This window comes from Rhinatrema bivittatum, chromosome 11, assembly GCF_901001135.1.
Source record: "Rhinatrema bivittatum chromosome 11, aRhiBiv1.1, whole genome shotgun sequence".
Classification (NCBI taxonomy): domain Eukaryota; kingdom Metazoa; phylum Chordata; class Amphibia; order Gymnophiona; family Rhinatrematidae; genus Rhinatrema; species Rhinatrema bivittatum.
Window position 1 is genome coordinate 10,978,753 of NC_042625.1, and position 26,154 is coordinate 11,004,906.

General features: G+C 47.2%; 1 protein-coding gene and 1 long non-coding RNA gene across 3 annotated transcripts in view; one reads left to right on the forward strand and one right to left on the reverse strand.

Moving 5' to 3' along the window:
- LOC115100910 overlaps window positions 1-16,390 on the reverse strand; it is a 41,336-nt gene extending 24,946 nt beyond the window's left edge. Inside the window, exons 1-2 of the long non-coding RNA XR_003859207.1 lie at window positions 15,982-16,390; window positions 15,322-15,359 (exon numbers count right to left, since the gene is read on the reverse strand). This is a non-coding gene — a long non-coding RNA (uncharacterized LOC115100910). The remainder of the gene's footprint in view (window positions 1-15,321; window positions 15,360-15,981) is intronic.
- Window positions 16,391-16,523: 133 nt separating this feature from the next.
- The window catches only part of MN1 (MN1 proto-oncogene, transcriptional regulator), a 103,136-nt gene continuing 93,505 nt past the window's right edge, over window positions 16,524-26,154 (forward strand). For both annotated transcript variants that reach the window (XR_003859206.1, XM_029619979.1), the window contains exon 1: window positions 16,524-20,435. Coding sequence is in view for 1 of the 2 variants with exons in the window: in XM_029619979.1 (XP_029475839.1) it covers window positions 16,979-20,435 (3,457 nt within the window). In the remaining variant the exon portion in view is untranslated. The remainder of the gene's footprint in view (window positions 20,436-26,154) is intronic.

Genomic DNA, 26,154 nt, shown 5'->3' on the forward strand with positions numbered 1-26,154 from the left:
ACTATCCTCTGGCCCCTCGCTCCTGTTCACAGAGGGTGAACTTCCATAGCCGTCCCAGGCAGCAGTGAGCTCCCAAGCCCCAACCAGCACCCCAGCCAAATCCCAGGATGACGTTTTGACTGGATCATAGGGAGCAAAAGCCAGTCACCTGTACCTGAGATGCTGGAGCCCCCAGTCCGGAGTGGGCTACGTTCTTCACGAATCAATGGCCCAGTGTAACATCGGTACAGTGGCTTCTGTCCATCATCTGTCAATTGAATCTATTGAGTGCCCCACCAAATTCTCCTCTGTGCCCATTTGGGGACCATTAGGGCATCAGGAGGTACTGTTAAGGGAGCTCTCTGCCCTCTTAATGCCCAGAGCAGTTGAGCCTGTCCCACCAAGGCAAAGGGAGCAGGGATTCTACTTCAGGTACCTCCTGATTCCAAAGAGAACAGGGGAACTGTCCCATCCTAGACCTAAGGGCCTTGAACAAATTTCTAAAAAAAGAAAAGTTCAAGATGGTTTCCCTGGGCATCATTATTCCCTTCCTGCAAAAAGGGAACTGGCTATGCTCCCTTGATTTAAAGGACACATACACTCACATCGAGATTTTCCCAGGTCACAGGACATATCTCAGATTTGCAGTGGGAAAACAGCACGTCCATAACAGAGTGTTGCAGTTCGGGCTAGCGTTGGCCCTACATGTCTTTACAAAGTGCCTGGCCATGATGGAGGCGCACCTCCGCAGGCTGGGAGTGCATGTTTTCCCCTATCTGGACGATTGGCTGTTCAAGAACAGGCAGGGGAAGAACGGTCCCTGAGCTTGACCATCTGAGTGTTGGAGTCACTAGGGTTTGTTATCAACTACCGAAGTCCCATCTAAGTCCATCACCTCAATTGGACTCCATTGGAGTCCTGATAAACACGGCTCAGGCAAAAGCTGTTGTGTCCGTCAGTCGCAGACAGCTGGGACCGCTCTGCCTCACCTCTCTCCTCCACCATGGGTAAGAAGGCTGCCTCTGGTGCTGAGTGCCGAAACCATCAGCATCTCCAACACACCATGGGTGTCCCCATCCGCAATGCTCCTTCCTGTGGCCTCCTAGGGCACGCGCGCGCATGCTGCCTACGCTTATCAATACATCATGGCGGGAACCTCTGGCACGTCCCCACCACATGACATCAGTAGCTCCGGGTATTTAAGCCTCTGCTCCGCTATAATTCAATGAGTTAGCAAAGACTTCGGTTTTGCTACTCTGACCGCTTCTAGGCTGCTCACTTGGATTCCTTGCTACCCTCCGGGGTATCTCGCTGTTGCAACCGTCATGGCCCGACGGCTTCACTCTGCCTACCTTTCTTTTTCTGTGACTCCTCCTGCTCCCTGTGGACGTCTGGCTGCGTGGCGTCTGCCCGCCGTCCTCTCCGGCGTCCCTGGACCGGCTTGGGCGCTGCCTCCTGCCATGCTCCTCAGGTACCTTAGGGCGCACGTGCCGCGTGGCCCTCATTCTTATTTCCTCTTTGGTACGAACCTCAGGGGTGTCCCCTTGTGATGACGTCATGATGTCCGGATATTTAAGCCTACTGTTTATTGCTGGCCGTTGAGTTAGCAAGGGAATTCCTTCGGATGGGATTCGTTCTCCATACCCAGCTACTCTGCCTCCAACTTCTATTTGGATTCTTTGCTGTTAACGAGGTACCCACTCCTCGGGGGTCTCTCTGCTTCTTTCAGGTCACTATCAGGAACCGGTACTCGCTCCTCGAGGGCCCATGTTCCCTGACTCGCTGCCTGTGTCCATCTCCTCTTCTACTTGGAAGAATTCGCTACAGACACCATCTGTGAGTACAACTACCATCTACTCCTCAGAGCTGTTCTCTGGAACCAGGTACTCGCTCCTCGAGGGCCTGCCTCCATTCCAGCACCAGTGCCATCTTCCACGGAGAACTGCTGCGTGAGTACTTGCCAACGAGTCTTTGTGCCCAGGGATCTGGTACTCGCTCCTCGAGGGCCAGCTCTCCCTATCTTGGGGCTTCTCCATACTGGGGACTCTGTGAAAATCTGTGTACTCATTTTCTCAGTTCTTCTTCCTACAGCACTGCTACCGGAGAAGCTGCTGTTCCAGCGCCCTGAGGAATACTAGCCCAGCCGGGCTCCATCTTCTACTCACTACCGCCACCTCTGGTGGCTTTATAAACTGTCTAATAAAAGATATAATCTGTGTGTGTGTCCGGAGCCGAGCCTGTCCTGTGGCCCCTCACGGGACTTCCCCCGCCCCCCCCCGTGGGCATGGTCAGCTGCCACAGTGTCCAAGGGTCCACCCAAATCCTACAAAACATAACACTCACTCCGGCAGAAGCTCTGGGCACCCGCTCCTCAGGGGCCTCTCACATGTATCTACCCTTCGGGCCTCTACTACCTAACCTAGACAACCGCTCCTCAGGGGTCTACTTTCTTTCAGGATCCCTCAGCGCTCCTTGGTACTCGCTCCTCGAGGGCCTTTCCAGCTCAGGGTATCCTGCACCACAGACCTCAGGTCCTTTCCTTCACCCTGCTACCAAGGAGGATTCCTGCACTGCCTCTCTGTGAGTACTTCTATGCTCAAGCTCTCCATTTCCACCCTTCAGGTTCGGCTTATCCCGCTCTGTGGAACACTACCAACCTTTGCTACATCCAGGTGAGACCATCTACTTCTGAGACTGTCCGAGCTTATTGGAATATCGCTGGACAGTAGGGATGTGCAGAGGGATGCCATACGTTGCATTCGGGCTTCGGATTCGTCGCGGGGCAGATACGTTGCATTCAGCCGTATGGCAACCCGATTCGTAAATACGTCCATTTCGATTCGTTCCCCCGCTAAAATTAAATTAAGTACCACCCCCACCCTCCTGACCCCCCCCCCAAGACTTACCAAAACTCCATGATGGTCCAGCAGGGGGTCCGGGAGCCATCCCCTGCACTCACACCCTCGGTACCAGTTTCAAAATGGCGCCGATAGCCTTTCACTTACTATGTCACAGGGGCTACCGGCGCCATCGGTCAGCCCCTGTCACATGGCCATCGGCGCCATCTTGTGCTCCTACCATGTGACAGGGGCTGACCAATGGCACCGGTAGCCCCTATGACATAGTATGGGCAAAGGCTATCGGCGCCATTTTGATTACTGGCAGCCGGCGGTCTGAGTGCAGGAGGTTGCTCCCGGACCCCCGCTGGACCACCAGGGACTTTTGGCAAGTCTTGGGGGACCCTCCTGACCCCCACAAGACTTGCCAAAAGTCCAGCAGGGGTCCGGGAGCGACCTCTGCACTCCGGCCATCGGATGCCAGTACTCAAAATGGCGCCGATCGCCTTTGCCCTCACTATGTCACAGGGGCCGACCGATGGCCATAGTGCAGGAGGTCGCTTATGGACCCTGCTGGACTTTTGGCAAGTCTTGTGGGGGTCAGGAGGGTCCCCCAAGACTTGCCAAAAGTCCCTGGTGGTCCAGCGGGGGTCCGGGAGCAACCTCCTGCACTCGGACCGTGGCTGCCAGTAATCAAAATGGCACTGATAGCCTTTGCCCATACTATGTCACAGGGGCTACCGGTGCCATTGGACAGCCCCTGTTACATGGTAGGAGCACAAGATGGCGCCGATGGCCATGTGACAGGGGCTGACCAATGGCACCGGTAGTCCCTGTGACATAGTAGGTCAAAGGTTATTGGTGCCATTTTGAAACCGGCTCCAAGGGTGTGAGTGCAGGGGATAGCTCCCGGACACCCCGCTGGTCCACCAGGGGGTTTTGGTAAGCCTTGGGGGGGGGGTGGGTTCAGGAGGGTGGGGGGTTTGTTTCTAGGTGGCCGAATAATTCGGCGAAGATTTGTGTATTCGTGGGGGAATTGCGATATGTTTCGCTTCCCCACGAATACGGCCACATCTGTTGCAGATTGCCAATATGTAGGGACCGAATGCACACCCCTACTGGACAGCAGTGCTATCCATTTCCTGTGGAAGTATCATCTATCTACAGCAGTACAATAAAAGCTTTCTTCCTCAGTGTCTGCTTTCTGAGTCTAGCCTATTGCTGTGGTTCCCCACGGGGCCTCTCCCCGTGGGAGGAGTATTCACCACATCGACCAAGAGTCCACATTATGCCACAAATCCAACAAAAGCCTTCCTGCCACACTTCAGGGTAGTCACTTTCGCTTCCGTAGTGGAGGTGATTCAACAGAGCCAGCAGGTATCAGCGAGGCATATGTTGAGGCTGTTGGGCCACATGGCCACAACCGTCCATGTTATTCCCTTGGCATGCTTACACATGAACAGGGCCCAACGGACACTGAGGTCAAAGTGGCATCAGGCCACCCAGGACCTCCAGGCTTGCATCCGCATCACTCCTGGGACTGCTTGTCCTGGTGGTGGGTTCTCTCGAATTTGGAGTGGGGCATATTGTTTCAAAATCCCTCTACTCAAATTGTCCTTACCACCCTGCCCCAGGGTGGATGCATCCACCCTGGGGCAGGGTGGTCATGTAGGCAAACTCCTCACTCAGGGCCTCCCAGGAAGCACAATGCCAAATCAACTTCCTGGAGATTTAGGCAATCAGGTATGCTCTATGGGCTTTCAGAGATTGTCTGTCCAACAAAATTGTTGTGATCCAAACAGACAACCAAGTAGCAATGTGGTATGTCAACAGGCAGGGAAGCACAGGATTGAACCTCCTATGTCAGGAGGATGGTGTTCCGGGTCATATATCTGGCCGGAATGGACTACGTGATAGCGGACAGACTGACTCGATCCTTCAAATCCACCACCCCCTCCCCCGAGTGGTCCCTGGACCAGGGGGTGGGGAATCAGATCTTCCACCTGTGGGGAAGCCCAAATGTGGACTTGTTTGCATCCCCCTGCAACAGGAAGGTAACTCGATTCTGCTCCCTGTACAGGTCAGGCAGCAAACCAGCCTCAGATGCCTTGCCCACTATTGGGGCAATGGTCTTCTCTATGCGTATGCTCTGATTCCGCTAGTGACATAGATTCTCCTGAAGTTTCGAGAGAACTAGGGGACTATGATACTCATGGCCCCTCATTAGCCGAGACAGGTCTGGTTTCCACTCTTTCAGGAGTTGTCCCTCCAGGAACCGATCAGTCTGGAGACTTTGCCAGATCTCATCAAGCAAGATCAGGGCAGGCTGTGGCATCCCAACCTCCAGGCCCTTTTGCTGACAGCCTGGATATTGAGAGGTTAATCCTGTAGCTGCTGGATCTTTCAGAGGATGTGCTTCGAGTCCTGGTAGCTTCTCGAAAGCCTTCCATTAGAAAGTCCTATGGACTGAAATGGAGGAAGTTTTCCATGTGGTGTGAGCAAAAACCCTAGATCCTTTCTCCTGCCCCCCACAAAAGCTGCTTGACTACCTTCTGCACCTCTCGGAAGCTGGTCTAAAAACCACCTCCATTAGAGTTCACCTGATTGCAATTGGCGCATACCACCAAAGTATAGATGGTACGCCCATCTCTGTGCAGCCTATAGTTGAACGTTTCATGCAGAATCTGCTTCAATTGAAGCCTTCCCTAAAGCCTCCCACTGTGTCTTGGGACTGCAACGTGGTGCTAGCTCAACTGATGAAAGCTCCTTTTGAGCCTCTGCACACCAGTGACCTGAAGTACCTGACCTGGAAGGTCATAGTTTTGGTGGTGGTCACTTCAGGGTGCAGGGTCAGCAAGCTCCAGGCCTTAGTGACTTATCCACCTTATACCAAGTTTTACCACGACAGGGTGGTCCTGCGAAGGCACCCTAAGTTCTTCCTTAAGGTGGTGACGGATTTCCATCTTAACCAGTCAATTGTCCTGCCAACATTCTTTCCCAGGCCCCATTCGCACTGCACACTTTGGATTGCAAGAGAGCCTTAGACTTCTACCTGGAGTGGACAGAAGCCCATAGACAATCCACCCAAATTTTTTTTTTTTTATAGGAATAGATTGGGAGTTGCTGTTGCCAAACAGACACTCCAATTGGCTAGCAGACTGCATCTCTTTCTGTATGCCCAGGCAGGACTGCATCTTGGGGGTCATGTCAAGACTCATTCCGTCAGAGCCATGGCAACGTCAGTGGTTCACTTGCGAGCAGTTCCCATGGAGGATATCTGTATGGCTGTGATGTGGAGTTCTCTCCACACATTCGCATCTCACTACTGTCTGGATAGAGATGGCTGACGTGACAGTAGGTTCAGCCAGTCTGTCCTCTAGGGATGAGCAGAAGGAAAAAAATGTGTTTTGATTCAGTATTCATTTTGCCGGGACCCAAATCTGTTGCATTTGTTTCATAGGGGGGAAAACCAATTTGTTGATTAGTTTTATTCGTTTTCCGATTTCCCATTAAAGTCAATGGGGGAAGTATTTGCAGCCTATTTTTGGCTGCAGAATTGGAGTTTTCTTATCGATTCTGATGAAACTTCTGGGGAGCATTCATCGGAATGAGAAAAGAGCTCTAAGGTACTTAGACTATGGCAAAGTGGCACCAAAGTGGCATGAATAGCCTAAGGCACTTTAAAGGGGCAAAGGGGTACCAGGAGTGGCAAGAGTACTTTAACAGAGGTGCAAAGCAGCAGCAAGAGTGTCAAAAACACACCACAGCTTCAAAAGAGAGCACCGATAACAGATGCACGAACCCTTGAAGGCAGCACGACAGGCAAAGTGGCAAGACAAGTGGCATCAACATTCTACAGCACAATGAAGGGGGAACATAGCAAGCAGAAAGACTATCACCAACACACTGAGGAACCATGATAGTGGCAAGAACACCACAAGGAGTTGAGTGAGTCATCTGGTGTATGGCAGCAAGACAGTGGCAGAAAGCTGATAGGGGCAAGACAGGCTGGCAGAGCTGAGGTAGTCAGGTCCCTGTGGTTTTGATAGGGGCAAGACAGGCTGGCCCTGGGGAGAGTTCCCTTTCCTTTGCACAGGAAAGGGCTCCCTAGAATGGGTTCGCCTCTAGAGTGGGGTGTTTCCATTGGCGTCTAGTGAGCTCTCGCTGGTCTTTTAAAATCTGGTGGCGTTAGCAGATATACAAACAAGAATTTTCAAGGCCAAGGCGGAGGAGGGTGCCATGTGAACAGCGGTTCAACATGGGTCAACAGGTACTAAGAGATAGGCCAGCTACCTCGGGGAGAGTTCCCTTTCCTTTGAGCAGGAAAGGGCTCCCCAGAATGGGTTGGCCCCTAGAGTGGAGCACGAGCCTTCAATGCATGGCGATGTGGAGCAGGGTGCCATGTGAGCAGCGGTTCAACATGGGTCAACAGGTACTAAGAGATAGGCCTGCTACACCGGGGAGAGTTCCCTTTCTTCCTTTGAGCAGGAAAAGGCTCCCCAGAATAAGTTGGCCCCTAGAGTGAAGCACAAGACTTCAGTGTGATTGTTTTAATTAAGGATCCATGCTGTGAAGGATTAGTATTTTGATTTGCCAGAGTCTGAGGGTTCCCTTTGCAACGAGGGTTCAGCCGTTAGGACCAAAAGAAGCGCTGACGTCATCTCCCACCCAAATCTACAATATCAACCTATGTTGACTTTGTAGTTTACACAGTGCCTCTGTAAACTATGGGAACACAGAGGATGAACTAGAGTGCAACTACCACCAATTTTCTATAGTACTAGAAACATTACTGTTGGCACCTAAGAAAGATTTAGTGAACATGGCCCATATTATGAAGGTCAGGAAAACTATTGAGCATATGAAATATGCAAGCTCCAAACATCTGAAGTCAGCTTTTTATGTCCTTACATTCAAAATGTGGACGGACAGGCACAGCGTTAGAGGTCAAGCCCTTGTAGGGATGTAAGGCCTGGACGGACAGGCACAGCATTTGAGGATAGAGGTCAAGCCCTTTTAGGGACATAAGGCCTGGACAGACAGGCACAGCAATCAAGGTTAGAGGTCAAGCCCTCGTAGGGGAGTAAAACCTGGATGGACAGGCAGGCACAGCAATCTAGGATAGAGGTCAAGCCCATTTATTTATTTATTTATTTAAAAACTTTTCTATACCGTTGCTAAGTTAGATACCATCGCAACGGTTTACATGTAGGCACATATTTAATGAGGGGGAAAGCGTACTATAGTACATTCTAACAGGTGCCATTAAAGGTTCGGTTACAATATATCATTAGACATAGACATTTCGCGAAGTAGTTCATGACCAGTTGTACCAAGGTACTTACATGGGTAGTTTTATCACACATAGTATTATAGTTATGTTTGTTGTGGTGTAGGGACATAAGGCCTGGACAGACAGGCACATCAATCGAGGTTAGAGGTCAAGCCCTCGTAGGGGAGTAAAACCTGGATGGACAGGCAGGCACAGCTTTCAAGGATAGAGGTCAAGCCCTCGTAGGGACATAAGGCCTGGATGGACAGCCACAGCATTCGAGGTCAAACCCTTGTAGAGACGTAAAGCCTGGATGGACAGGCAGGCACAGCATTCGAGGATAGAGGTCAAGCCCTTTTAGGGACATAAGGCCTGGACAGACAGGAACAGCATTCGAGGTCAAACCCTTTTAGGGACGTAAAGCCTGGATGGTCAGACAAAGCATTGGAGATCAAGTGCTTTTAGCGACATCAGGCCTGGATGGACAGGCACAGCATTTGAGATCAAAACCTTGTAGAGACATAAAGCCTGGATGGACAGGCAGGCACAGCATTTGAGAATAGAGGTCAAGCCCTCGTAAGGACGTAAAGCCTAGAGGGACAAGCAGCCACAGCATTCAAGGATAGCTGTTGTACTGCTGCTTTTGGGTGTTGCCATTTTTCTGGCATGACTCAGCCTCCCCTTCCCTCACCTCCAAAACTATGGGGTCAGAAACAGTTGGTGGCGATGCATCATCTTTAAATTTCATTTTTTCCCGGATGGAACTGCCTGCCCTTTTTAACTTTAATAGGGGACTGGCACTGTCTTTTGAAGTGCCACCTATGTCAGTCCCAATCACTCAACCATGTCTAGCTTTCCCTGACATTATGGATTTAATGTCACTGCCTACTAGGGATTTCAATTAAAAGAATTATTTCCAAAAGAGGCCCACTGGGGATTTGGCTCCAGAGAGCACCCCTATCCCAATATACGTGAGTCTGCAAAAGTGTCCCCAGGCCCACGAGGCTATGCCTGGATGTACAATAAAACTGGGACTGCTGTATGCACACACCAAGCTTGTAACTACAAAAGAAGCCCACTGGGGATTTGGCTTCAGAGAGCACCCCTATCCCAATATATATGAGTCTGCAAAAGTGCCCCCACGCCCACGAGGCTGTGCCTGGATGTACACTAAAATTGGGATCGCTGTATGCACACACCAAGGGGTACATTTTTAAAAAAAGCACGAGCTCGTACTTTTGTTTGCGACCAGGCGCAAACAAAAGTATGCCGGATTTCAATAGATACGCGCGTAGCCGCGCGCATCTTTTAAAATCCGGAGTCGGCGCGCGCAAGGGGGTGCACATTTGTGCACCTTGCGTGCGCTGAGCCCTGCGCGCGCTGCCTGTTCCCTCTGAGGCCGCTCCGAAATCTTTCCTTCTACCTCCCCCCACCTTCCCCTCCCTTCCCCTATCTAACCCACCCCCCAGCCCTACCTAAATCCCCCTCCTAACCTTTATCCAGGAAGTTACGCCTGCCTCCAGGCAGTCGTAACTTGTGCTCGCCGAATGTCTGCTGGCGCAGCAGGCCCTGACACAGGCTGCTGTGTTGGGGTACTCGGCCGCGCCCCCAGTCCGCCGCCACGCCCCCGAACACACCCCGAGCCGACACCACGCCCCCTGGCCATACCTCCGAACTGCCCCTTTTTGCAAGCCCCGGGACATATGTGGGTCTCGGGGCTTGCGGCGCACGCAGGGGCAAATTTCCTCAGGTTACGTGCATAGCCTTTGAAAATCTGCCCACAAGCTTGTAACTACAAAAGAGGGCCACTGGGGATTTGGCTTCAGAGAGTACTGCTGTCCCAATAATATATATGTGAGTCTGCAAAACTGCCCCGTGAGTGCACTGCGTGTCTTCCTGACTTAAGAGCACAAAGAGACAGACTGAGTTCAATTTAAAAAAAAAACTGCAGTTAAATAAAAAGGATGGCTTGCTTGGCACAGCAGCAAAAATGAAGAAATATATTTTTCAATGGAAAATTCTATCAAAGTAACTAGCAATTTAATATATCTCCTACCCACAACACCCAAATCCTGCTTGCAACCTACCTCAAGGGCTAAAATAAGCAGAAAAAAGCCACTGCTAGCAGCTTCTCTCAGTGGCACAGACAGAGAGACTGTCTCAGATCAATAAAAAAAAATTGTGGTCAAAAAAAGCATGGCATTGGCTACACTAGCTGGCTGGTGGCAGCACTGCAGCCAAATTGAACAAATATCTTTTTCAATGGAAAATTCTATCAAAGTAGCTAGCAATTGAATACAGATTTCAGACACTCAGACTAGCTCTGAGTGCAGCCACCTCCCCGGACCACCTCCCCAGACCATCCGCCCCAAGAAAGTGCGTGGCATGCTGCGTGCTTATCATATAAATAGTGCTGCGTCATCAGGAATAGCGTCACAGAGCACTGAGTGAGAGCAGCGATTGGCTGCATTACAAAAAATGCTTAGCTCTGATAGGTTGCATTCTGGTCTCCTTGCCAACCTGTCTGACCCACTCTGTGACAGGGCTGTGAGGTCACTTATGACTCACAGGAAAGGGCTGGTTTTTGCTATCTCCTATTTCAAATGGCCGCTAAGAAATCACTGCGAGCCAAAGGAATGAAACTAATATGATATGTTGTATTGGTGGAGGATTGCGATGCATTTCGCGAACCCACGAATGCAACGAATAGGGACGTATACGTTGCGGATTGCCAATATGTTGCAAACAAATGCACATCCCTACTGTCCTCTGTAGTCTCTTTGAGGTGTAGAACCCAACTCTCCCTGCCTAGCGTCAGTTGTTTGGGTTCAGGCTGTCTCCCTCTGTTACCAACAGCACTGTGGTTGTTGTGCCCCTTGGCACCTGGTTGATGCTTGTTGGTCCCTTTTTGTGTTGGGGAGCAGTCTGAAGCTAGGGATTCACCCATGTGTGAGGACTACCATCCTTCTTGTCCTAGGAGAAAGCAGAGTTGCTTACCTGAAATAGGTGTTCTCCTAGGACAGCAGGATGATAGTCCTCATGAAACCCGCCTGCCACCCCGCAGAGTTGGGTTTCTCCTGTGGTTTATTATTTTATTTTTAGCGTAATTCTATGTTATAAGACTGAAGGAGGGACCCCACATGGAAGCATGGTATAGGGCATGCTGGGCATGCCCAGTGTGCCAGTCAAAGTTCTAGAAACTTTGGCATGTTTTCCGTGCTGGACTCCATTCGATGATGTCACCCATGTCTGCTTTATGAGTGCTGGTCATGGTTCGCATGTGTAGCTGGGGGCTGCTGCGGGCAGTATGTGAGGTTTGCTACCATATTGCTAGTACTCTGCTGGGGGAGAGGCAGAGAGAACTAGGAGGGTGGCCTCGACCAGCGAGGGGGGTGGGGTCCAGAGACCCGGTGGGCAAGAGATGGCATGCTGCTGGAGTTTGATGGCAAATCATTTAAGAATAGTGGAATGGGGGAGGTGATTAGGGTTTGCGATTAGTATTCTAGTTTAGCTTGGGTTTCCTGGTTGTGTTATTAACAAGGCCACAGTTTATTATCTGTCATGTGTTTGTGTGCATTTGTTAAAGGCGATTGAGAGGAAAGCTGATAGTCCTGCCTGGCCATGTTATTGTAAAACATAAAAATATAACAAGCTAATAGAGATAGGTGAAGTATGACTAACAGAAGTAGGGAATCCATAAACCAACTGATTTCCATTAAGCCCTAAAACCCTGTTAACTATCCCATTCTGCTTCTCCGAGCCATGTGCTGCACAGACTGGGAGAGATTTTCTTCCTAGACCTAGAGAAGTCCAGTGTCCAGGACCATTCACACCAATTTCAGGACTTGCACTGATGGAAAAAAATATCACGCAGATCTATTAACTCCAAATTCAGAAATAATCTGTAGCCTTGTGCTAATTTCCCCTCACTTCTCCTTTAAAAAGCTCCTTCGCTTATGATGAGGCTCCTCCATGGCCCTTTCTTTGCAGACTTTTGCACTTATTCCTGTGGCTCAGACACGTTGAAGGGAGCAAATGTGGACGAGCAGTGCATCTTGGCACACTGCAGCCCTTCCTCTAATGCACATTTTAGAGTGTCAGACAGCTGTAAAAGTGAGAATATGTTCGGGCTAGGAAGGACTGCAGGTAGGGAGCTACCTTCACTTTGCAGAAAGTATTATTGCCAGTGTGGATAAACTTCTATCCACCCAGGAAAGTGAGGTGCAGTGGGTAATGAGGGCTGAAGATGGGGGCGGGCAAGAGCTCAGCACACTTATGGGTGTGTATGTGTAGGGTGGGGGCATTGAACTGGTATGTAGCAAACACCTATCCTACCACCAACTATTCCTTTTATTCAAAGGGGATGGATACTTTCAGCTTTACCTGTCACTGAAAGAGAATCCATTCACTTCATGTAAAATGGATAAGAAAAAGAAATTCTGCACTCGGAGCCGGCACAATGGCATGCGGCGCTTCATTCATCTTTCTCCCTTCTGGCTGGACGTGCTCTGTGCCTGCTCTCCGAGGGCTGTTCCCCGCTTAGGCACTAGGTGGCAGTGTGGCTGTTTGAATAAGGCAGAGCGCAAGAATGCAAAATCCACACAATCTTAAGTGAGCGGCTTCACACACTCAGACACAATCTTGAGAGAACAGCTTCACTTGAACTGACTTTGAACTAAAGGGGGGATAAAATCATTGTTGTATATAATGAGAAACAATCCCCGGGACTTGGGCTTCTGATAATTAGGTTTGGCCCTGCCCGATTTTAGAAAGTTAGACAAGAAAGCCAAAAGTTGGGCTTATTGAACGGGTGCTGCTCAGTCCTTTTTACGCCAGAAAGGTTGAAGGAAAACGGATTAGAGTAAGAAATGCCGTTCTCGAGCTCTCTCCCCGAAGAACCGGGACCCCCCCCCCCCCCCCCCTTATTGACTGAGAAAAGTACAATATTTGTATATTATTGAATACTGATAAATAGATTTAGTCTGGCAATTAATCACGGGATGTGCTCTGCGAAATGCAAATTGTTTGTTTGTATACTTATGCGTTCTAACAAAATAGATTTGATGGAATTGATTTTTTTTTAAATGTGATAATCTTTATAAAGCCATTTTCCGGCTGGGCTCCTAAATCTTCTTTTATACATTTCTGCCCTTGTCAATCTTTACTTTTATTTGTATCTGTTCCTGTCGGGTGAAATAAACTCTGCATAACAAACAGCGCTCGTTCTCCCCAGTCCCCTCTGTCACTTTGCTAAGTAATAATTTCCATGCCCAATTCCATTTCTTTTCTAGTTCTGAAATCTCTAAGCCATCAGCAAGGAGGATAGTTCACATGAAAACTAATTACACAAAATCAATATTTAATCACAGGCCAGCATCCTGATCCTGCAGAAAAATCCTTTTAAAAATCTACTGCAATATACAAATACCTCTTCTTGTCTGCTTATTTATAGATCTCATTTTTTTCCGTGGTGGGGGAAGTAGAAAGATTTTTTTTTAATGTGCATGCATTTATTTTTCTCTTCACACCACTTGAAGCTGGCAATCTGAAAATGTTTTAGAATGCAAAACTTCACTACCCTTTAAAAGTTGTCATAGTTCTGGACCAACGTTTTACAGTTAAACGGGTGCAAACCATCAAAGAAAGAGCATCTAAACAATGCCTGTTGTCTTTTGAGCCGATTTTTTTGGTTTTGTTTTCGGGGTTTTTTTGCATTTTTATTTTTTTGTATTGAAGCATGATGGTGTATTTTGTGTGTGTGTGTAAATTTTCACACGAATCAGAATGTTGCTTCCCATTTCACTTTGCAAAATGCTTTACGGACTCTGCCTAATGTTGCAGTCGGAAGAGACAAAGGTGTCGCTGATTTTAGAGGGATTTCAGCGAATGGCTTATTTATGTAGTGGTCAGACTTAATTTCATTTTAGTCGAGTCCTGCAGACACAAAAGAGAGAACTAGCTGTAAAGCTGAGAAAAAAATAAGCGGTTTGCCCACAATGTAAAACTAGTAAAAGAAACCATTATAATAATAGTAATAATATTTCATCAGCATAGACTATTGAAAAGATCGCTTTGGAGCATTTGAGGCAGAAACTATTTCTGTTTTGCTTTTTTTTTTTTCTTTCTTTTAACTTCTAATTGCAGGATGAATTGCAGCCCCTACGGAGATCAGAAAGGTCTAAACATTTTAACTAAGATTATTGGAATAAATATTTTATAAAGAGCAGAGCAGATATTAAATTACAACTATTGATCTTTGCATCGCAACCCAGTTCCACTTCTTAACCCCCCTCTAAGACTAATTGATCTCTTAAGGAGGTAAGAATTCGGAGACACCGCGAATAAAACTGAAATCGCAACCGTGCGAAAATCGCAACCTTAAACTTCACGGACCGGCGCCGGAAAAGAGCCGCTACCGCTGGAAACAAGCAAGAAATCGAAGGGACGAGAGGAAATAAATCATCAGGGTGGGAAAGCGTTTGAAGTTCCCCGAAAGCTCGGGCTGGGCATGCGGAGGCAGAGCGGGTCCCAGCGCATTGTCCTCCCTGGCTGCATGGGATCTCCCGGGCCGTGCAATCACCTGCACCCTCAATGCAGGGAGCCAGATTCATGGAGCCCTAAGAAATGCACAGGGGAGCGAAGGGCACGCGGCTGGGCTCGAGGCCCCCGGCGCTTTAAAGGCGCAGCCACATCAGAATTAAGAAAATCAAACTGACTGCAGCCACTTCGTCTAACTGTAGTCTCCCTACATATTATTCCATTGCGTGGACTGCAATGCCCCCTGACCGCTTTGAATAGCCTCTGTTCATTTAACTATTCGTGCTCTGCATAATATTATACCCACAAGTCAAAACCTGCGTTTTCTTTGACAAGACAATACTTTTAACTACAAATACTAGCACAGGACTGGGCTCAGAGAGTTTCCACAGATGCCTAGAAATGAAGGCCATCCAACAAGTTGTAGGAGATCCCCTTTTATTACATGTAACTTACTACATTTGAGACTAGCTTGGGAGACAGGTCCTCTTTTCAGACGTCAGTGCAGCTCCTGACACATTCACAAAACATAAGACTCTAAAACATTAAGTACATTTCTTTTTAAAAATCCTCCGCATACTCAGTAATATGCTCCCTCTTTTTCGCGGATAGTCTTCTTTTCAAACCACAGTGATCTGACTAAAAAAAAAAAATAATAATGCAAAGGCAGAACCCACCCAGCCTAACAAAGGATACAGTTTCCTGATGGGATGAGCTGCTTCCCGATTTCGCATCTGCGAATTAAAACAAACACAAGTAAATGAAAAAAAAAAAAAAACTCCCCATAAAAAAGCGAACGGCTGAAAAGAATACACTACGGCAATAGGTGATCGGAATATTGGTGGTGGTCGTTTGGAGAGGGGCGGGACGGCTATAAAAAGTAAAAAAAAAAAAAAAAAAAGCCCCTGGACGGATCCTGGAGGGCTCGGGATAGATTTTGGTGGGGTTTTTTTTTTTTTTTTTGCAGTCGGGTTAGGACCACCTTAAGCGCGAGCGCCCGCCCCGGAGCCTGCCTCGCGCCGATTGGCGGAGAGCTAATGGCAGGAATTGATTGCTGAAATGCAAAACTTGTTGCTGCTTCTCTGGCAGGGCGAGCGGAGGGAGAGCCTGAGCTCACGTTGAATTCCTCCTGCCGGAGGGACGGAGTGGCCGCGCAATAAACACCGGGCTTGGTTTGCTTGCTCCTTCCCCCCCCCCCCCCGGTGACGAGAGGAGCGTGCAAGGGATCTTCCCGGGCGGCCGTCGGTACCGTTCCCCTATTACCCCTCCTCGACCACCTCCCCCGCTCCCGAGCAAAGGATCGGGACCCTGCTTCTCGGGGGTTTTTTTTTTTGTTTTCCTCTACCCATCTCTTACTGCTTGGAAAGCCGAGGAGGAGGAGGAGGAGAGAGGGGTGGGCAGAGCCCGGCAGCGACCGCCGAGCCTCCGTGCACCGGGGGCCGGCGCGGATCACCTGCCCCGGGACGTTCAGTGACCTCCCCCGCCTTGTTACGCGTCGGTCGGGGGCGGGGAGCTGACGGGGTTCCCCCCCCGGGCAGGACGGAGGGAAGGATGCACGTGAGAAGGAAAGGCGGCGCGCCGGAGAGGCTCCACCAGCTGGCGGGATAGAGGCTCCGGGAGCGGGGCGAGGCGAGGCTGCAGCGCTGCCCGGGAGCATTGCTGTCTCCTCCGGGCGCGTCCCCCAGCCACTGGCGCCGGTTTGCAGGAAGAGGCGCGGATCGGGCTCTCTTTGGCCCCTCTCGCTCGGCGGCTCTTTCCCGGGATTTGGTGCTCAGATCGGAGCCGTTTGACCGAGAGGGCAGCCAGGATTTCGCGTTTGGACGACTTCGGGATTTTTATTATTATTATTATTATTTTTTTTAAATGAAGAATCCAAGTTGGACTTGAACGTAAGCAAATAACTGTCACTGAGCTTTTTGTTTTCTGAACTTTTCTAATCATTTTTTTCAGGACTAGACTTCTATATTTACCTGGTGCTCTTTTTCATTTTCTTTCTTTTGGAGGGGAACGCTTCAGATCTTAATGAGAGAAGAACATGAAAACATTTATTTATGAAATGACAAAAGAGGCTGTATTAAATTACAAAATGTGAGCTTTTGTCTAGGGAAGTTTTTGTGTATTTTGTTTTGAAAAGACACTGCAAGGACTTTGTAAACTGGCTGGATTTTTAACTGCTTGGATTTTATTTTTCTTGTGTATGTTCCCTGTGCCGTTCCTGTAAGCTTTTTTTTTTTTTGTTTTTTTTTTAATCATTATTATTTTTGCTATATTCTTCTGGGAGACAGACCTGGTCTATTAGAGTAGCACCTCCAGGGGGCTGGGCTGTCATGCCTTATTGATCCCTTTGGGAAGTATGTTTGGACTGGAACAGTTTGAGCCTCAGATCAATAGCAGAAACGTTGGCCAAGGCGAGAGGAACTTTAACCAGCCTGGACTAAATATGAGTTCCCATTTCAAAAACCCAGCTTTCCACTCCGGGGGTCCTGCTGGCACTGTGGATCCTGCCATTAAAACTCTGAATGAGCCCCCCATGCTCACCATGAATATGAATTTAAATGGGGAGCCATATGGGTTTCATGTAAGAGGACATTCGGACATCCATGCAGGAGCCATGCTGCCACAGCCCGTTCATGGGTTTTTCAGTAACCAACAGCCTCATCACGGGCACCCGAGTGCTCACCCTCCTCATCCTCCCCAGCATCATCCGCACTTCAGTGGCAGCTTTGGTGGGCCGGATCCCAGCGCATCTTGCTTGCATGGTGGTCGACTCATGAACTACAACAGCAACCTCGGGAGCCAGCAGGCTTTTGGGGAGGGGTATGATCACATGGCAGAAAATCAAGGAGGGGAAGGGTTTGGACAGCAGAGGCCAAGTAATATGGCAGATTTTCAGCACCCTAATTCTACTGCCTCTAACCATGCGGTCCCTGCACCTTGCCTCCCCCTGGATCAGTCCCCGAACCGTGCTGCCTCATTCCATGGGCTTCCCTCGTCCAGCTCCTCGGATTCTCACAGCCTAGAACAGAGACGGATTCAGAATCAAGGAGGCGTTGAATCATTGGAATACAGTTACCCAAACGATGGGCCTCCAGGTCCCTTTGATATGCCAGTGTTTTCTCCCTCTGAATCGGATGGCCAGCTTCCTCATCACTATGGGGCTGGCAGGCAGGTTCCCGGTGGCAGCTTTCCTGGCACTGTTTTGCCCAGAACTTCAGGCATAGTGGGAATGTCAAAAGTCCACCCACAGCAGCAGCAGCATGGTGTATTCTTTGAAAGGTTTGGAGGTGCTCGTAAGATGTCTGTGGGCATGGAGCCTGGAGTTAATGCCAGACATCCTATAATGCAGCAGCAGCAGCAGACAGGTTTACTTGCCAGACAAAACTCCTGTCCGCCAGCAATTCCTAGGCAACAGCAAACAGAAGCCAATACTCCTAACCCCAGCTTGCAGGACAATGGGCCAATAATGCAGAACCAGCATGCACAGTTTGAATACCCTATTCATAGACTGGAGAATAGGAATATGAATCCGTACACAGATGCTGTGTTTAATATGCAGCAGCCTCAACAACCACCAAATCAAAGACTGCAACATTTTGATGCTCCTTACATGAATGTTGCTAAAAGGCCTAGGTTTGACTTCTCAAGTAGTCATAATGTGGACAGCTGTGCGACGTGGAATAACAACAGCATGCATAACCCAGGTATGGAGAACCATCTGTCGCCCTCTGCTTATCCTGGTCTTCCCGGTGAATTTACTCCCCCAGTCCCTGAAAGCTTTCCTGCTGGTCCTCCTCTTCAGCACCCAGGCCCAGATCACCAGTCCATCCAACAGCGCCAAAATGCAGCAATGATGATCAAGCAAATGGCTTCCAGGAACCAGCAGCAAAGAATGCGGCAGCCCAGTCTTCAGCAGCTGGGTCACCATGGGGATGTCAGTCAGAGCATTGTACATGGAGGTCAGGTTGGAAATGGGTCTCAGCCGAACTTTGAGCGAGAAAATGGGGGGAGAATGGCCAGCTTTGAACCCACAAATCCACACATGGCTCAGGAAAATGCTTGGTTTGCAGGCCCCCCTGCACCTGGCAATATGCTCCAAAGGCGAATTGGGTCCAGTTTGCCCGCTGATGCCACCTCCCATGATATGAGTTTGCAGCAGAATGGATCAAATCTATTGTTCAGGGCAGGTGTTAACGGGATGGGGATGCAGGAGCCTCTGCGGATGGCAGGAGAAGGGCACGGGCAGGCCTTGCACTCTCCTGGAATGCATTCGCAGTTTGGCACCAACATGGGCAATCTTTCCCAGATGCAGTCTCCTGGTGGTGGGGTAGGCCTTCCCACTGCGCCCTCGGATAGGAGAGCGCCTGCTGACTTTGCAGGACCCCCTATGGGCGGGCAGCCGGGTTTCCCATTTGCTGCTTCCAGCAGACAGGCAGCGCCACATAGCAATGCTGCTGGCGTTAACACTTCTCCAGGCTCCTATCCACCGCAGGCGGACTTCCAGGCTAGTCAGCGCTCTGCGGCCAGCAAGTTAGGGGCCCTCTCTCTGGGGTCATTCAGCAAACCTAATTCAAAAGAGAGCATGTTTGGACAAAGCTGTCTAGCTGCTCTTTCAACTGCTTGTCAGAATATGATTGCCAGCTTAGGTGCCCCAAACCTCAATGTAACTTTTAACAAGAAAAACCAAACTGAAGGCAAAAGGAAGCTAAGCCAAACAGAAGGTGATCTAACTAACAATGCTGGAAACAACACTGGCTCAGAATATTTCCCAAATGGATCTTCCCAGAATGGCGCTGGGAATGGCAGCAGTAAAGCTGCAGGTCAGGGTGGGGTAACCCAGCCCACGCCGGGAGAAACCAGCCTCTCCCCCAGCTACAGTATTGAAGCCACTCCTGGCAATGATGGCAAGCTAGTGACTGGAGGAGGACGCGGGAGGGGCAGGAGAAAAAGGGACAGTGGCCATGTAAGCCCTGGGAACTTTTTTGATAAATATTCAGCTGATAGTGGGACTGCAGTAGTCAGTCCAGGACAGCAGGGTCAGCCCCCACATGTAGGGGAGCATGGTGGCACTCCCCATGACAAAACTTTGACCTCTCCTTCTTGGGGCAAGGGGAATGATCTTCTCCTCAGTGACCAGTCTGACCTCATGTCCTCTTTGGATAGTGGAATTCAAAGTGTGACTAAATCGGACAGTAGCTCACCTCATGTTGATTTTCCAGATGATGTTAGCACCAATTATGGAAACGAGGATGAAGTTTCCTCTAGTTCAGATAACAACACATCAAAACCTAATCGGAGCCCACTAGTGACTGGATCTCCTAAAATCCAGCGGGGAGAGCACGGGCTCGTCAATGGACAGAAACCAATGGGTCTAAACTTACTTAATAATACTACCTCTACCCCAGATAGTTATGGACTGAGCAGCACTGCGGGTGGCCATCCCAGTACTCCTGGTATGGAACAAGTCCGTACCCCAACTAGCACATCCACCCAGGACGAAATCCACCCTCTAGAAATACTCCAAGCACAGATACAGCTGCAGAGACAACAGTTTAGCATATCTGAAGATCAGCCTCTGGGAATGAAGAACAAAAAGACTGAGTGTGCTGGCCAGAATGGGGACAACGAGTTAAGCAGTTGTTGCTCGGACAACGTCAAAAATGCTATGAGTACTATAGATCTTGACACGTTGATGGCAGAGCATAACTCCACCTGGTACATGCCTAATGAAAAATCTTTGATGGAAGGACAAGAAGATGAGAAATCTATGGCTCCATGGGAGGAAACCAAGCCTCAGAATCCCAACAAAGAAGGTATAGCACTTTTAATGTTACAAACTCCATGAAAGGTTTAGGCATGTGGTGGTGATGGTGTTGGGGTTTTTTGTTTTTTGTTTTTTAATTTTTAGGGATGGCCTTAATGAAGCGGTCTGTTTGGTAACCTGCAATTTCAACATAGTGCAGTAATTAATTTACTAGCAGGTCACACATAACTCTCCTCTCCTTCTCAGCAATCCGCTTTAAATAGTTTCTAAATATTTGTGTACTGTTGCAAGTACTTTTTTAGCAAAGATGCATCCTGCACACTTGGAACAGAAGGAAATGCTTATTAAATCAGGCCTCATGTTGTTGTACTTTTGTCAATACATTTTTATTTAAAGATGGTTATGGGTACATTAAAACTAGGTGCTTTTCCCTTACGTTTCAACTGTTCGGAGGCCTGTTAGATTTTAAATAAACTATTTAAACTGCTTACTTCATAACTCGGTAGTTAGACACCTAATTAACCCACTGAGGGCAATAACTGGGCATCAGGGCTGGTATACTGGTGGTTAGTCTGTCTTCCGTAAACACTAAGGGACTTCTTCATATTCTCCAGAAGGAATTCCTGCGATTAGGCAATTATTATTTACATGTATTTTTTAAATCTTTTTTGACACAGTAGGAATGATCATTTCTTAGTAAGTTTAGAAACAAAGTGGTTTTTCATTACCAGTTAATCTGAGAGAGAGCCGCTAATTGGTGTTCCACATTCCTAGCACAGATTGTGTGGTTAAACTGGAAAAAGACACAACTTTCTGTGCGTATGGGAATAAGCCAAGAACCCCGTACTTCTCAGAGATAACTGAGAGTGCTGGGAAGCAATTAGTGAAATATTGTATAATTAGGAAAATATAATATAGCAAGAAAGAAAAGTAATGATTTTTCCGGGTTGTGTAAAAAGCTGCTTTATCGTGGCATGGAAAGTATTTCTCCTATACTCCACCTGTCGGTATTACTAGTTCTCCAGCTGATCTTAGCCTTGGTGATCTCATATAATACAAATTGGAACAATTAGGCCACTGAATGGTTTACAGGCTTTCAGATTAAGTACATTTGGATTTAGCTGCAAATCCAGTCTTGTGTGTGGCATTTATACAGCAGGCAGGGTATAGTACACCCCTTATTTTCTAACTGCTTTGCCACGCAGTGCTTGATTGGATTTTTATATTTTTTCATATTAAATCATTATTCTGTGGTTATCGAAGGGACCTCCTTAATTGTCGGTATGCTGGGTTTGTTACATCTTTTTTGTGTGCGGTGTAGTATTTTTGTCCCTGTTACAAAGTGTAAAGTGATTGTAAAAAGGGGGGGGGGAAAAAAAGACCCAAAATGAACATTGACTGTAAACAACCTTTTGATGTACGACTTTTCCTGATACCTAGGTGGCAATATAAACCTTCCTGCTCCAGAAACTCTTAGCTCAGTAGCTTTCTTTTGCATTTAATTGAACTAATTTTTTGTTTTCTGGCTGAACACAATAACAGAACAGTGTATTTTTATACATATTTATGTTTTATATTAAGCATACAAACTTTGATGCCTGCACTATGTACTTATTTATAAATATCTTGAGGTATAGATGTGTGCTTATTTTTAATGACCTGCACCCAGGCTTGTATCTCAGCAGCTCCTTACACTATTGACTTAGTGTATTAGATGAAGAAGGGTTACATGAATTATATACAAGGAATGTTGGATAGTGTAAAAGTCCATAATTTTATAGTCTCGGGGGGGGGGGGGGGGGGGGGGGGGGTTGGTTTTCGAAGTGTGATGCTGTCGCCTGCTGTTCGCCTCTTTGTTCATGTTTAACGCTCAGCTCAGGAGGGCTCTCGTGTGTTTAGCATGCAGAGCGGATTCCAGGAAGCCCATCAGCATTCTCCCTGCCTCGCTCGGGCACAGTCATAAATTGGTTTGTTTGGGGGCTCTTTTTTTTTTTTCCCATTTTTAAATGGAGTTGCACACAGCATCCTTTCTGGACCCTTTTGGGTTGTTTTTTTTTTTTTTTTAATATATATATATATATATATATATATATTGTTGCTTGTACACAACAGCTAGATCTGACTGGATCAATAGCTAGTTAGCACAAATCACAGTGCCTGTCAGCTGTGCCCTAGCAGGAGAGAGGGAAAGGAAAGAAAATTGCATACAAATGTCTTAAGTTTTATAATGACTTTTCTTGCAGTGAATCTAGCAATAAAAGTCTTTCACTGTTACTTTGCATTTTGCGTGCGGGTTTAATTATCAAGGGGTTTTTTTACTTTCCTCTTGCAATATGCACAGAATTTTCCTACTCCATGGTTCAAAATACATTTCCAAAATAAAGGAGCTGGGCCAGGTTTCTTTAACACAATATTTGTCCTTCAGTCACATTACAGCTATTGTCCTAAAATCCATGATTGCACAGGCTGCTGGTCTGTATCTTTAGAAAGCAAACCAATTGCCCGGTGTCACTTGTGAGAGCGGTTATAAGCTGGTGCTGCAGTGGTTTAATGTGAACTTTTGTGATCCGTAAACCCATGTTTTTGGTTTTCGGATTTTGCAGAATAAAATCCAGGAATTGTACAGAATGGGTGGCGAAACCTCTTACCGTGGCACACACTACAGCTGCCTGGATGCAAAGGGAAAACAAACTTTGCAGCCTACTGCCACCAGGATGTTTATAATTTTCTTAATGAGCCTGGACTGATACATTTTGGCACCTTGGAGACTAGAAAACCGAAGGGCTGTAGCAATTTTATTTTATTTTTTTTATAATTTTAGTCAAAGGAAATTTCATTGTTTAAAAATCTAGTCTTTGAACCACATGAAAACTGCATTTATAAGAATAAGACTCGGATGCAGGTTTCTCTCCTAGATTTCAACAATCATTAGAATTAGCACAGTTGAAAAGTGCAGTTCTTGAACACGAGGCTTGCCTTTTCTTGAATGTTATGGTGTATTTATATACTAGCATTTTGTGAATTAAGATGCCCAGTAAAGCAATTACTGAAACTGGATGTATAAGAGAGCGATGATCTGCTTCCCTTTCTCTGTGTGTGTGTCACAAATTAGTGTCCCTTGGGGCTTCTGATTTCATTGGGTAATGCTATAAACTTCAGAGAAAGTATGTGCGCGCCCGTGTATTTGAATGCAACGTTTTGTATACACACAGAAGATCTTAAATCCAGATCATTCGATATAATCCTGGGATTGTGTTAATCTTATTAAAAATGGATGTGTAAATGCAAGAAAGGGAGACCAAAAACCACATCGCATCGCCATGTTGTGCTCAGATTTCTGGCTTTAAGTTGTAGTAAAATCTCTCCGTAACACTTCCACATAAAGACCCCAACAAGTTTCAAGCCGGTGCGTAGTTTTCAGGCTTTCCACTTTAACTGTTTATACGGTACACTTCTTAAGCTCATATTGAGAAATGCAGTCTTCCCCCTCCCCCAAACAACCCCTGGGGTTCGTCCTAGTATTGGGAGTCAGATACATTTTCAAAGTGTGCCCAAGCAGAGCCTGCTGGCATTTTGTTTTTTAAATGTTTAATTATAGTCACTTAACAGAGCGACGGTCCCATGTCGGTAAAAAGCAACTTTTTGTTTGACAAACTGGGGAATATTCTCCAAATCGGCCATTTACAGGACAAGGACACCAGGTCGCGGGCTGCAGAACTGTTTTTTTTATATCATTCATGTTTCTTCTCCTCCCCCCTTCCCTTGGAGAACGCCTGAGATGCAGCCAGAAAAAGCAGGACACTGCATTTGCAAAGCAGAAGTAGACATGGCCTTTAAAAAGGAAATATAAACCAAAAAGGCTCACAATTCAGTGTGTGCATTAATGGACTGGGCCGAGCGTAGATGATTTAACTCTGAAAACTGCTCAGTTTTGTGCCATTTGACTAGATTTAATTCTTCCCTTTCAAGTTTAAAAATTGGCTGAAATAAAGGACACCCTCCTTGGAACCAGGAGACCAATCATGAAAACAAAGCAGACCCTTTTCATCCACCTCCAAAATCCCAAAGCTCTCTCTGCAAATGCTTCATTTGACATTTGCACGATAGGAAAATGGGATCTAAAACCATCCAGGTGCTAACCAGGACTGCTGGAAGTGGATCTGGTGCCCCTGCATGTGTGTGATATGCATGTTTGCCTGTTTTCATTTACACAGTTTAATCTTCAGTTCTTGCCACTTCACTGTGCTAAGCAAGTAACCGGCCAACAAGTTAAAAAAAATAAAATAAAATAAATTCTCTCCTCTCCTCGCCAACGAGCCCCAGGAAGCAGGCATTCAGTTAAGATAGCCCCATCTCTCCTAGGAGGGAGCGAGGAGCAAAGATTCTTTGGGGAAGAGGAGCACTCGCCAGGCTTGGGCTCCTCGCTCTTTTAGCTGCCACAGGATTCCAGTGTGGAGAGCCTGGCTGGAGTCTTTGCAGCGAGGTTGCACCTTCTGACTGGCTTTTGTTTTCTCGGGCATGAATGTCAGTCAGATTTCCTGCGATGTTTGTCTTAAAGCTCAGACTGAAAGGCTGGGAAAAGGGAACGTGCCTGGCTAATATTTTTGGAGAAGGAGACCCAGTGCTGCCTCCAAAGCAGTCATAATTATTGCGTAGAAATTCTAGGACCCTTCCCGTTTTTTTTGTTTGAGAAAGGGGGGGGTAGGTGAGATTCCTTGTGAAAAGTTTTTTTTAGCTGAGAATAAAAAAATACAGTTGGTCATGCCAAGAGGTTATATGATACTCTGCTGATGTGAACGGTACACCTTCAAAAAATGATCTGGGTTAACTGAGTGAATTTAGAGGGAAGGAATATCTTATTGTGGGCATCTACTTTATCACACTGTATCCAAAGCTTTTTTTTGATCATTGAGCAAAGCTGTCCCTGAGCAATTTGGATATATCAGCTTGTTAATCAATAATATAATCATTCTCCCAGAACCTAGGCAATGCTCCATGAAAATTTTACAGAAGAATGGTGTGTTTATCCTGTAAAATTTTAATGTTTCTGTATTTTTAAAATTATTTACAACACAGTTCACTTGCTTTCAGTAAGGAGGTAATTTTTAAAATTTAAATGTGTAAATGTCACATACTATTGTAGCAATTTTGAAAAGCCCGCTTACACAGGTCAAGTGCATTTATATGTGTAAAACTCCAGTTTTACACCTGTAAATCCTTTTTTTTTTTTTTTTTTAATTACTTCCTAAAGCTTTGCCCTCATTGTTTTGTCTATGGGAAAGGAGCAGGATGAACCAGGCCCTTAATATTTGAAAATGGGAAAATGTTATTTTAATTAACCTTTCAGTGGAAAGAATGGACATCAGGTTTCTTCTCCGACATTTTATTCCTTATCTTTCTGCTGCTCCAGGCTCTTGTGTTTGATTGCATATTTAGGCCACAACTGAAGGTGAAGGAGGGGATGGTTTGTTGCGGCCGAGTTGAAATTTTAGAAGGAGACAACGCATGTTTGGTGCAGGACCATCAACAGTGTGCATGCGCTGTCTCATGTTGAGTCGGTGTGCAGGTAATAAGAGAATGTAAAATTTGCAGGGCCAAAGATAAGTTCAAACCACTTTTATGTCGGGCAGGCATGAAAAAAGAGGAAACTGTTAACTGAGTTATTTGTATATTAGGGACTAAAGGGGAACGTTTGGCTGATTGGGCAACAGTATCATAGAATAACAACATTGTGTGTGTGTGTATAGAATAACATCCACATCTGTACC